The following is a 13,870-nucleotide window of genomic DNA, read 5'->3' on the forward strand; positions in this document are numbered from 1 at the left end:
TCAGAACAACATGCGAAGAGTAAGGAGCTGCCAAGTGAGTGATAGCGGAAGCAACGAACGTACCAAAGAAGGTGGTGGGGAGCCGCGAGACGTCATCAGCCGAGTACGGACCAACGTGGCAGAACAAAATGAAGGATTAAGACACTCACCAGCTCGGCTCGTATCATAACCGGGGCAGTTGTGGTGTAGGGATTTCCAGATTCGACCATACGCCGACCTACTTTAGGTCAAGAATCGGCTCGGTCTGATAACCCAGAGCTTAGGAGCCAAGGATCACGGTAAGTACTCGGCGATCTGTCCGGATATGCTATCCGGATAGCCGTTGAGCTCAACGGCCGCCTGAAGAGTCGGTAGAGATCCGAAACGACTACATTTCACTAGATATTTGTATGAGAAGCATAGGATTAAATAGGAGGAGCCGAAAAGGCTCCCAGAAGATAACAGAGCAGAATTTTCCTAGTCCAAGACAAGTGTACACTTTTCCGGTAAGTCCCTGCATAGGGCTGGATTATGCCTGCCGTCAATACTCGAGAGGCATAGCTTGTAGAGTATTGACTGGTAGCGCCAAGAGATTAGGTCGGTCCGGGTAGGACAAAGTCTCGCTACGCGCGAAAGAAAGTCCCGCATACTCAGCGGGCCGGTACGTCGGATAGCCCGGGTGCCGTAACACTTCTAGCTGAGCAGCCTCTGCGCTCGGTGACCTGTAAAAGCGCTCGCGCGCCGTCGTCCATCCTTTGGTGGAGGGCACAGGGTTGTGAACGAGCTCAGCCGAACCAAACTCGGCGGAGTCTCGGAAGTGATCTGACTTGGTTAGTCGGAACCGAGTGGAAACGAGCCACTCGTCTGTCCCGGAAGGGCCGGACCGCGAGGGGACCACCCTCTGCGCAGGCCATACAAACCGCCGACCTAACTCGGCGATTCGTTGTGGTTTGTGTAAGGAATCCACATCTGACGATATTTGTGTGTTCTACTACACCACAATGTTCTACAGTCAGCAATCGTATGAATGGATTAGGTAGCACTGCGTTTACTTGATATTCGTACATTTTTATGGATTGGCAAGGAAGGATCTGTTGCTAACAAAAAAATGTGCGTTGCAGTCTGAAAGTCGTAAGTTTTGGCTTTCCGAATTATATTTTGCTCACAATGTCGTAACGCTTACGACTTAGATTTTAAACCTCTGGGAGTTAGTAGCGGGAATCGAGGAGATATTGACGTGGACAAGACACGCACATACAATTAGTACTGTAAAAACGAAGTCGTACGCTACGATTTATATTAGGCGGTTCCAACTCGGACTTTCTGGTAACGGAGGGGTTAATTCTGATTCCGAACTTTGATCCTCTTTATATACCACGCTAACCGCGATCACCGGTGCGAGAATCGACTCATCCAATTCTTGAACTTTGCTTACACAGATATTCGAGACCTTGACGGGCTTGATCACCGATGGGGTTGGTGTAGGAATAACCTCAGCAATAGCTGGGGTATTCCGTTGAGGCGGCATTTCTTCTATTATGTTAGTCTCTACGACAATAATTTCCTCTCGATCAATAATAATCGCGTTGTTGCCACATTCTTTGTTGCGAGCAAGTTTCACTGCTCCACGTTGCTTTCAATGAAGCTGCACATTTTCGTAGTTGTGTGACTAAAATTATGTTTTGTTTATTCTTAATAGACTTCGCTTAAGATGGACTCGTCATTTTTTAAGATGTCGTACTCAGGAATTATCAGCAGACGACACATTAGCGGGCTCGTCAGTGTATCGTGTCATCGCTAAATATTGTATGAGTACGACACATTAACGGAATCGACATCATCGAAGTGTCCATGTGTGAATTATTTTGTATCCTTTATCGAAACAGGGGGTATTGCTATGTTTCGATACACTTAGATGACGAGCTCATTGTTGCGAGAGGCATTGTGTTCGGCTTGCGTCCAGCTATTATGTCCATCTTTCTTTTCATTAGAAGCCACGATAGCAACTCTAGATCAATCTATATATCTCAGTGAAGAAGTGTACGTAGTTGCTTCTGATAAGGTGGTTGCCTTTTTTGTCGGTACAATACCGGTTTACGGGGTGGTTTCGTTCATGAATTCATGATTGTTTTTGTCCAATCAGGTCATGAATTCATGGTATATCGGTAAATGTGAGATCGCGACGGCACCCTCCGATTTTGGCTACCGAGGATGTAACATTCGTTGTGACACCTTTTTTCGTGACTGAGATGTGCCATCAATTTATGAACTCGTCAATTCGCACTACTCGCTCACTACGTCCTTGAACTCATGAACCAAAAGACCTGAGCAGCCTTGCGCTAGTCCGCTTCTCGCAATGTTGTCCAGAGACTCCTCCACATCATTCAAGCGATCCTTGATGGTTTTCTTGCGGTCCATCTCTTCGCGGAGTGCATTGATCGTTTCCAGATGGATACCGACAAGAAATCCATCCTTGATAAGAAGTGCAGCACCAGAATCTCCAGCGTACGTTGGGCACGAATACATGATGTGTCTTCTGTGAGCACTGATGGAGATGCCGGCTACCGGAGCAAATCCCAGTTGATTCTTGAACACGTCTTGGTATTCGTCAATACCGAGTCGATACGATGCCAACACAAGATCATAGCGTCCTCTTAGTTCATCTGGTCTTCCATTCCATGGAGGAATGAAGAATGATCTGGGTTTGGACGACTTCAGAATCGCAAAGTCCAGCAGAGAGCTGCGAGCAACAACTTCAACAGCTTCAATACCTTCCTTCAACGCCAGAGACACCATGCTTCCCACAGTGTGTTGCTCCGTTAGGTTATGGTCGCATGTCACCGCTAGAGTCGGGCTGAAAAACACACCCATTCCAACACCGTTGCGTTCTTCGTCTTCTTCCACGATCACAAATACTGCCTTTTCGACTTGTTCTTGAACGTTTGGCTGGATAAAATAGCGTGAATCGCTTTCTGCACGCTTCGGCAGTTGCACAATGAGCGCATTCTCTCCATTATTCCCATACGCCGTCACTGGGGACCACGACTGGGGCAGCAGCACGCTTCGCTTCGCATCGTACTCCGCCCGGTTCGCAAAGACTGTGAGATCGGACGCAGCAATCCCTGCTAGGTGGCTGTCTCTGAGCTTCTCCTTCACCGCATCCCGCAACGTATCCACATCTTCAACATCCACCCCGACAGAAGTCGTCGATGTGAGATCCTTGCCGTTCTCGCCCACGAGCAGGAACCATTTCCGCGCCACCATCCCTTCTACGCGAGGCGCACTAACGAAGTAACGTGAGACAGCTGGTACATCAAATTGACACAAACTTTACATAGAACTACACAACGCTAAACGAATCGACCAATTAAAGACCAGGACGATCGAAGACGAACCAAACGTGACCCGTGTGACAGTATCGTTGTTTAAATCAATCGAGACGGATATACATGATGCCCCATGATTCATGGGGCACGGGTTGGCGATGGATGCAATCGACGCGATATTGAGCGGCAATTGACGTATGCGCTTGCTGACAAGTGGATGTTAACGAAGACCAAAGGATTTAAGAAAGAAAGGTGCTCTAGCGGTAATGATCAAGGGAAGTGATTTCTGTATCAGCCTGCAGACGGGTCTCCGTCCGAAGATGCATTTCTGTGTCTGGAAGATGCGACGAAGGGCTTCTTTCACGAGGTTCATCAGTGTAAATGCGTCGAAGGGAATCTATCACTGGACGTTTTCGAGCAAGAGCGGTTGAAGGCTGCTGGTCCCGACGACCTATTCATCTTGTATTGCACGAGCCTAGTGACGGTTGACCTATGGTTGCTGCCGAACTCCGCATTTGTTGATGCCACCTGCTGGGAAGCGTACTACGGTCCATTTGCTGCTCGTGCACACTTCATCAAGTCTGTTCCGTTACCGTGCATCAACACGAGCTCCGAGGTTCAGCTGGAGTTCGTGGAGGGTGTAGGCCCGGCCTACCGTGCCCGAATCGCGAAGAAGCGTCCATTTACGAGCTTGGAAGATGCTTTTGCGAAGACCAAGATTCCAGTCAAGGTTCTTAGACGATTCAATTTCAACACGGATTCGCGTTAGCCCCATCTCGGCCATGGGGTGATACTTCCTTTCGATCAATTGTACCTGTAATTCTGAACTATGAGTCTTTAAAAAACCTGTTCGAGATATTATTTTGGCATTAATGAAGTATCGCTTGGTGCTTCTTGAATTGCATGCGTAGTCCTTACAGCAATCCTTCGTATGTTTGTTTCCACAGTGTGTGCAGATTTTCATCTCGACATATTCGATTTTACTATGAGCGCGCTCGATCTCTTGCGGCTTTAACTGTTCCTTAGGTAATTTATAACTTCTTTCGCATCCAAACAAGCAAGTGTCTCCGCATTTCAGATCTCGATATTTCCGCCCCTTCTTCATATGCTACGTTTCCCATAGCGAATCCGTAGCTGTTATTATTATAGCAGTCTCACGAAACTCATTGCTTCTATCAATGAATGACTGTGGAGCAAATGCTGTCACCTTCTTGCTTGCGTATTTGTCTTTGAATTCGATATACTTTGAGCGGCATCGATGCAAGAACGTAGCGAACTCTTGATCTTATACTTTCTGCTCAAGTTCCACATCGACTTCGTCATCGGAGACTTGCTTGCCAAATTTAACAATCATCAGACGACGAACAATTTCGCCAGCTTCGTCTGTGTAGTTCGGCATATGATTCGAGTTAAGGCGAGTTGGAATATTTCAATCTAGCACTTCAATGGAGCCTTTCCCTTTGACGGGGCACGAAATTGAACCGCGAGTCAGCATTGATAAGAAATATGATCGAAGAAGCGACTTAGCGATGTTATGAGGCATCTCATCGCAGCAAAATGGTCTGCTTCGTGACACAATCACGCAGGCCAAATTTTTCTTGCATTGAGTTACTAAGAAGTCCAATACGATTATGCTGACGGCAAAGACGTGCTAAGCGAAAAATGGTTCAATGGCGGTGTAGGCGGTGAATCAACCACCACCTTTGTGCGATCGATTCATGCGTAGAACGGAGAACGAGATATGTTTTCTCTTGAAAGGAAGTATCACCCCATGGCCAAGATGAGGCTAACGCGAATCCGTGTTGAATTTGAATCGTCTAAGAACCTTGACTGGAATCTTGGTCTTCACAAAAGCATCTTCCAAGCTCGTAAATGGACGCTTCTTCGCGATTCGGGCACGGTAGGCCGGGCCTACACCCTCCACGAACTCCAGTTGGACCTCGGAGCTCGTGTTGATGCACGGTAACGGAACAGACTTGATGAAGAATGCACGAGCAGCAAATGGACCGTAGTACGCTTCCCAGCAGGTGGCATCAACAAACGCGGAGTTCGGCAGCAAACATAGGTCAGTCGTCACTAGGCTCGTGCAATATAAGATGAATAGGTCGTCGGGACCAGCAGCCTTCAACCGCTCTTGCTCGAAAACGTCCAGTGATAGATTCCCTTCGACGCATTTACACTGATGAACCTCGTGAAAGAAGCCCTTCGTCGCATCTTCCAGACACAGAAATGCATCTCCGGACGGAGACCCGTCTGCAGGCTGATACAGAAAGCACTTCCCTTGATCATTACCGCAAGAACACCTTTCTTCCTTAAATCCTTTGGTCTTCGTTGGCATCCGCTTGTCAGCTAGCGCATACGTCAATTGCCGCTCAATAACGCGTCGATTGCATCCATCGCCAAACCGTGCCCCATGATGTATATCCGTCCACAGCACAGATTCCTCCTGGGCGAAAGCTTGCGATTTCAACACTCGGAACTTGCAGTTAAAATGCTCCCAAAGTTGCCAAGGTTTCAAGTCTTCCAACCGTTCTGCCGGTGCGTAAGTAGCATGTTTGCTCCATGGAATATCATGCGTTTCCAGCAGCATATAGAGAATGAACGGGCATTGGAGTTGGGTTCCATCGAGTCGGATCAACCCGCACGAGATAACTTGATCAAGCGTTAGAATTCCGAAAAGCGAATTTCCATCGACCCTCCGACGAGAAATCACCGCAAGAAATGCTTGCTTCATACTCTGCATCTGGGCAACAATCGCAGGGTACGCTTGTCGAATGGCAGCCAGCACATTGTGCATCACCGGAATGAATTCAAAAGCTTGCCCCTGATTTTGCAGCATCACGTTGAACAATTCTTCCAATGCTCTGCCATGCCCGCCCATGTCATCCACCAATAGCTGCGTCAAAGCTCCATTGCCATAGTCGAATGTATCAAATACGTCTCTTCCATCGATCTTCGGGCGCTTCAATGATGTCGTCTGCAGCATCTCTCTCCATTGTGGCGAAGCGGCCAGAAATTCATCCACTGGCTGGTAAATAGTCGCCGCGCAGATCACAATCAGCCAGCACTTGGAGGCATTGACGAGGTCACACAGCGACGCAAACGCCGTATAAAACTCTGAATGCTTGCTTCCTGGTTCATGCTGAAGCTTTTGCAAGCTATCGACACAGAGAATCACGCACATTCGGTTCGAATCCGTTTCGGTGATTGCCGACAATTTCGTCAGTACTTCTGCAGAAAACACCTGATTAACTGGGTTCGCATTAAACATCGTCCAATCCGACTCCTGCAGCTGGTATAGCATTCGAGTTCCAATCATTTTTCTCGGATCGGATATGCCATAGTTGTCGGTTGTTCCATTTTCAAACGTAATCTTGAAATTGTAGGCTGTCTGCAAGAGCTGCTTCATCGCTGGATCGCCTTGTGTCTCATCACGAAAGATTCGCTGCTGCAAGATTTTCGGAAATTCGTCAAGCAATCTCGACTTTACAGTGCCGGGGCCATCTAAGCACACGAATAGCGGATGAGTTCGCTTGTCCGTCTTTCCATCTCTCCAAGCTTCATAATGACAGCCTATGGCGGATGCTAGGTTGCCGAGATCCAATGAATTCTGGAAATCCCAATTCGCACCAGTCGTTGCCACCAACGACTTTGGCTCCTTCCAAAAGAACGACTGCTGCGATAACGCTGGCACCACCGCCGCTTCAGTCGGAACCACAGCCAGCACGTGGATTTGCCCTTCGTTCGGCTGAAACTTCTCTCCAAAGTATCGGTCGTTCTTGATCCATAACGATGGATCCATCTTATCGAAGCCTTGAGGGTTTCCATGTTCATCGAGCGTCACAGCCGCAGCGCCATCACTATTCAGCCACGCGCCGCCTTTCTTGGCCAAGAACAGCTGAAGCTTGCTGTTGGGGTGGCCAAACTGTGGGTGGTCTCGGATCATGTTCCGTAAGTCATCAACCGTGTCGCTCTTATCAACCCGCACAGAGAACGCGCTTCCTGCCGCTCCAGCCAACGCACAGAAAAGCTTCACCATCTTTCCTTTTGTTTTGTGACTGAAGAAATCCTCTGTCACCTCACTTTCAGGGTTTTATTTGGAATGATGGCAAAAATAACCTCAACTGAGGTTGAAATCTCGGTTCGAAAACCGGTTTCAAGTAGGCTCCAAAAAAGTATCGGTATCGATCGATAGTACTGTAGCAATTCGGACTTAAGGGACTGAAGTGTGTCTTCGTCTTTCGGGACGACTATCGGTACTTCAGCATGGCTCCAAAATGATACCGGTATCGATCAAGAGTACCCGTCTTACTCAATGATGAGTCTTGACAATATTTTAGCATTAATGAAGTATCGCTTGGTGCTTCTGGCATTGCATTCGTAGTCCTTACAGCAATCCTTCGTATGTTTATTTCCACAATGCGTGCAGATTTTCATTTCGACATATCTGATTTTACTATGAGCGCGCTCGATCTCTTGCGGCTTTAACTGTTTCTTAGGTAGTTTATCCAATCCGAACTTCTCTTGCATCCATACGAGCAAGTGTCTCCGCATTTCAGATCTCGATATTTCCGCCCCTTCTTCATATGCTACGTTTCCCATAGCAAATCCATAGCTGTTGTTAGCAGTCTCACGAAAATCATTGCTTCTATCAATGAATGACTGTGGAGCAAATGCTGTCACCTTCTTGCTTGCGTATTTGTCTTTGAATTCGATATACTTTGAGCGGTATCGATGCAAGAACGTAGTGAACTCTTGATCTTATACTTTCTGCTCAAGTTCCACATCGACTTCGTCATCGGGAACTTGCTTGCCAAATTTAACAATCATCAGACGACGAACGATTTCGCCAGCTTCGTCTGTGTAGTTCGGCATATGATTCGAGTTAAGGCGAGTTGGAATATTCCAATCTAGCACTTCAATGGAGCCTTTCCCTTTGACGGGGCACGAAATTGAACCGCGAGTCAGCATTGATAAGAAATATGATCGAAGAAGCGACTTAGCGATGTTATGAGGCATGTCATCGCAGCAAACGATTTGCTTCGTGGCGAATTCACTCAGGCCAAATTTTTCTTGCATTGAGTTACTTAGAAGTCCAATCTGATCTTGACCAATGCAAATTTTATGAGATTGGCCAAAAGACTTTTACCTGATCCTCCCTGTCCATGAATCATTAGCATGAAGTCAAACTTGTCATCCAAAACTGTTAGACATCGACCAATGAGGAAGTAAATGAACTCGCGGTCCTCTTCTTCCGTGAATTGAAAAGAAAAGTACTTATCAAATAGCGGGGTCTCAGCGATTTCGAATTTCTGATTGATGTATTTACGAACCTGAATTCCCTTTGGGACATCTGTTGCATTAATAAATTTAGCGGTTGATAAATCATAAACGCCGTTGCTGAAACCAATATAGTTATGATCTAATGCCATGAATGCAAACCCTGGATGGACCGTATATTTAATGAAATGGAGCAATTCGTCAGATTCTTTCTTCGACGACAATTGATATGAATCGTCATGTGCCAAGATATCGTTTAGAAATAGCTTTGGATCACTATACTTGTAGGTGTAATAATAATCCGTCTGGCGTTCATATATTGCCCCTGAGCCATATGAGCGTCTGTATTTATCGCCAGCGATTTTGATTAACTTCAACTTTAGCCGCTGAGCTTCAGTAAGTTTGCGTTCTGCTTGGGGTTTAACTGTTTCCTTAGCTATAGCAGTGAGGGATTTAATGTCTTCTGGTGCGAACGCATCCTCATCAACTGAGATCTCATTTTTTCCACGTCCAAACCAGCGAATCGCTTTTTTTTCTTTAGGAGCATGAGTACATTTCCACCAAGCACATTGCTTTTTTTCATTGAAGATTAGAAGCATCGTATCGTCTGATTCGTGAATCCGGTCGCAAACAGAGCAATACGATGAACCAGTACGTTTGACATATACGAAGTTGCCTTTGGGAGCCCGTCCATAAACATCAAATTTGAATGGATCGTAATCGGGGATCTTGCTGATCTTCTGAATCGCTTCTCACTACTCGACTCGGCGAAGATTTCTTGCGGCTTATCAGCTGACTTGATTTCCAAATCATTGGTCAAATCGTGATCAGTGTATGCCATATCAGCAGCAGTATCCAACAAAAATGGCGTGTTGAAAGTAGAGTTGAATGGTTTGATTACTTGATTTACATTCCCTCGTTTGTTTCCTCCTGGAAGTGAAAGCGATCCATTGCTGCGATATGGCTGAAGATCAATACACGATTTTAAAAACTCGATGTAAGAGTCTCCAACATCGCTGATTTGTGTGAAAGACTCCCTCAGCATGTATTTGACAACGGCCTTACACTCTGCAACAGTAAATCCGATGTTGGTAACAATATGCGTGGATAATTTGACGCCACCGTCCATTTTACGCGATCGATTCGTCACAAGAAAGTCAAGGTCGTCTTCGTAGATAGCAAAATTGCAATCGATATATTCAAGTGCGTGCTTAAACGCGACCATATAATCTGAAGAACCAATTCATCAGTCGTCATCTCATATGCATTGAATTCCGCATCAGTGAGCTTTTGATCGCAATCGATAAAGAACTTAATTTTGCGATTGCCAATGAATACTTCATGACACTCATGCTTCAACTGCTCATGAGCAAATTTAACAAATGCAGATCTATCAACATGGTTGTATAGCCAAACGAAGCGACGATTCTTTCCTTTACCATCAACGACCTGCAACACATGCGCATTCTTCACATCATAGAGATATTCTTTACCTTCTCCATATAGTGAGTAGCTTACATTACCAACGCCACTAGCGTGCTTCTTAATCCAATGTTCGTATTGGCGCCCGCGATGGACATAGTTGTATTCATAATCAAGATTTCGATCAAGAACTGGCTCAACGACCGCTTCAGCAACTGAATGCACAACTGGCTTGACAACTGGCATGACTGCTTCAACAATGGTCTCAACAGCTGGTTCGGCGATGGCTTCAACAACTGAATCTGGTTCTACAATCGGCTTGACGACTATTTCAGGAACTGATTCTACAACGGGCTTAACAACCGCAGTGAATTTACTCACGTGACCGCGATGGTTCCAGCAGCAAGGTGTAGCCTTGTAGCATTTACGGGTACAGTTTTCGACAGAGCACATTTCCAATATTTAATATTCGATGGGTTAATATTTCTTATATTCTAATAAACAAACATCAGAATAGAAAATTTTCTCAGACCTGAAGATTGTTCTCGAAAAAAAAACTATTCGAGTTTCACGATCTAATCTCTACTCGGGCTTTCTCGGCCCGCTTGCGCGCTCTATACGCTTCTTGATATTGAGAAATCTTGTCTTTGTTTCTTTCATTGTATTCTTTCTGCTTGGCCAACTTAGCGTCTCGGTTCTTCCGATAGTAGCGTTATTGTGCTTCAAGCATCGGCTCTCTATGGATTTGATAATGGTCGCTTGAGTAAGTCATTTCTTATATACAATGCTATATTCTAATATACAAACATCGGAATAGAAATTTCTTATGTCCCTTGAACGTGACAAATTGCGTCCCTTTGATTGAATCATTAACCATTTGATTGGAAACGTATGATTTCGTTAAAGCGTCGTATAATATCTTTGTCCCCAGGAAAAAAGATTGTCGTCCCTGGGTAAATTTATTACGTTTCGTTATACGAGAAGCAACCGCAACGCCGATTCCCCCGCGTTTCGTGTTGTAACTGTTTGTCCCAGCAAAAAGTGAAGTTGTAGCTCCACTATTAGAAAAAAGTGATAGATGATGATGGATCATTGGCGAGTACCCCGAAATTAAGAAGTTCCTTGATGAGAAGCTTCGTGGATCTGACCTTTCATTTGTGATGACATGGGGAAAATACCGCGCCAAAAGTATCAAGTGGATTTTTGAAAACGATAGGAGTTACATTGCCTGACTAATGAAGAATGAGTTCGTTAATTCGAACTGCCCAAGGTTGAAGAAGGAGTTAGATCAACTAATGCAAGACGAGTGAATTTAGATTGCAAACGAAACATTGGACATATGTGTATTTGCAATTGTTATCGTGTTCTTGTCATGTTCTCATCATGTTGTCACTACGTTTTCCTTACGATGTTGCTATGTTTTTTTGTGCCGGTACGTGCTACTAGGCTGTGGCATCACGAACCCACACATTTTCGACTTGTCTGTGTCTGATGAATCCGTCCCTTTGATTGAATCGATAGCGATTTGATTAGAAACATATGATTCCGTTGAAGGAGTGCATAATATCTTTGTCCCCAGGAAAACAGATTGTAGTCCCTGGCAAAATTATATCGATTCATTACACCAGAAGCGATCATAATGCGAATTCATAGTGATTTAGCATATTTCAGTTTGTCCCAGGAAAAAGTGAAGTTGTAGTCTCCACTATTAGAAAAAAGTGATAGATGATGATGGATCATTGACTGAGAAATCTCTTTAGACAAGTATAACTTTGTAGGTAATAGGTCCAAAGAATATAAAAGTACTATTAGACTAACGAGAAGATCTCTAACCTGCATAATTAATAAACCTTTTGTCCCAGCAACATCCAGGTCCAAGCAGGGACAATAAATTTTACTAGGGCCATAACGATTTTGATGTCTATCAATCGTTTCGGTATTATAGCAACATCGCGGCATTTGCTCGATGTTTCTTATAGATTGATCGTTTGAACACTGATTCGTTGATGTTTCTTATAGATTGACTCATTGATGTTTCTTATAGATTTAATGATTGATTTTTACCGGGGCCATAACGATTTTAACACCGAATCGTCTCGGTGTCGATATCAATAGAGCAACATCGCTGATGCCATACCGGTATTTTGTGTTTGGTCGGTATATACTGATATTAATTGCTTAGAATCAGAAGTGGTTGGTTCGTATTCTAGGGTGGTTCTTAACGATTTGGCCATTAAACAGGGTGCTTTATTTATTGTGTCGTTTCCTTGTGACGCATGAGCCAACACATAAAGTTTCAGAGGGATGCCACAAATAGGTGTTCCTCAGTATCAGAAAACGCTGTTTCTATTGATTGTGACTAGCCGAGCGCCGCCGCTACGCGGCGGTAATTTAGGTTTTACTCTAGATTTTTGCCTTCCCGCCTTCGCTTCGCTTTGGCGGGATAATTAGTCCAAATCCTCTGAGTCCCCCATGTGCCTAAATCGAAATAAATAATAAATAATATATTTAGTTTAGCGTCGTGACCGTTTCTGAAACCTAGATTGCAACAATGCAAAGAATATCTGTCCAGCTTGCATCAAATACCCGCTTGTACTGCCTGGTTAAGCTTGTAATAAACTGACTATTAACCACTTCGCATACCAAACTCTACTTTGAAAGAAAATTAAAAGTGTAACAGTTTGAATATTTAATAAAAATATTCAGGCTGTAGCATTTTCTTATGCATTGAAGTGTGTTCATTTTGTGCTGATTCAGAATCAGTCATTAGACACTCGAATCTGTGCCTGTTATGGTTATACTGTAGCCTTTGGATATAACGATGCGTCGCACGACGCCTTTTGTTGACGGCGGTATTTTTATTTGATACTTAAACGATGATTCCAGGATAGTTAAATGTAGATTAGGCTCTAAGTTGATTAACGTTTCTTTACGGGCCTACTTATAATAACCATAATTTACACCTCTCATGTTGTGTTGTTATCTTACCGCTGCATGTAAAACCTTATTCTACGCCTTGTCGGCAACGCGTCTGCCTATTAAGAAGTATCAGAATCTTGCTGTCTAAATAAACGCTTAGGAAACAATACAGTAGTAATTGTCATCAGCACATATTACTTCTTTTCCACGTCAATCTAAACTATCTATCTTTGTGGATCTAGTGACAACGTTTATAAGCACAGCTTTGTTCTTACGGCAAGCCCACACGACCGGCTACTGCTGTACATGTAACATGTACGATTTAGCAATACCAGAAACCCACTCAGATAACTTATTATTAATAATGCTAATATCTTTACAATAAAAAAATTGAAATTATCATTTTAGTCAGTGTAACTCGCAGATCCTACTGAGTACAGAGTATTTAGTATACTTAAACCATGTCCTCGGAAACACGCATGCTTACGTGTACGCTAAGCACCCTGCCCTCCGTTTAGTACTCAAATATCAATGCATTATGAAAAAGTATAAAATATTAAAACGATGCCGCCTTCGGATAATGTATTAGCTTTGTGCAAATCCCCATATGTAAACTGGGAAACACATGCATTTATTGATGTCAACTACACATTCTAGTTTTAACCAATTAAGGCCACCTTCGCTGCGCTCGGCAGCCAGTAGGAATATTTAAATTATTTTATCCAATGATTTGTCCGGAAAAGCGTGACAGGCACGACAATTTAGTGTGACGGACAGACAGGTTGCTGCAGTAGATGTTTAAGACTAGCCGTTCGCCGCCGCTACGCGGCGGAGGTGGCAGGTTTTAGTCCCAGGGGGAAATGGGCTCCCGCCTTCGCTACGCTCCGGCGTAGACATGATTTATGTAAACGTGATGTATTAAATGCATATGAAATTGAACATTC

The 13,870-nt window shown here is 44.4% G+C and overlaps 2 protein-coding genes and 1 pseudogene across 2 annotated transcripts; 1 reads left to right on the forward strand and 2 right to left on the reverse strand.

The window, feature by feature from the left end:
• Window positions 1-2,175: 2,175 nt before the first annotated feature.
• On the reverse strand, window positions 2,176-3,260 carry PITG_12072 (CRN domain-containing protein-containing protein; the record flags this gene model as incomplete). The annotated part of the gene is made up of 1 exon (XM_002900663.1): window positions 2,176-3,260. One exon carries the CDS (start codon window positions 3,241-3,243, stop codon window positions 2,263-2,265), a length of 981 nt encoding a protein of 326 aa, XP_002900709.1.
• Window positions 3,261-3,423: 163 nt separating this feature from the next.
• PITG_12073 lies at window positions 3,424-4,142 on the forward strand (annotated as a pseudogene; the record flags this gene model as incomplete).
• Window positions 4,143-4,841: 699 nt separating this feature from the next.
• PITG_12074 (Crinkler (CRN) family protein) lies at window positions 4,842-7,344 on the reverse strand (the record flags this gene model as incomplete). Its single annotated transcript, XM_002900664.1, has 1 exon — window positions 4,842-7,344. One exon carries the CDS (start codon window positions 7,342-7,344, stop codon window positions 5,092-5,094), a length of 2,253 nt encoding a protein of 750 aa, XP_002900710.1.
• Window positions 7,345-13,870: the final 6,526 nt, after the last annotated feature.

The sequence above is a fragment of the Phytophthora infestans genome, genomic scaffold (genome assembly GCF_000142945.1).
Source record: "Phytophthora infestans T30-4 supercont1.24 genomic scaffold, whole genome shotgun sequence".
NCBI lineage: Eukaryota > Oomycota > Peronosporomycetes > Peronosporales > Peronosporaceae > Phytophthora > Phytophthora infestans.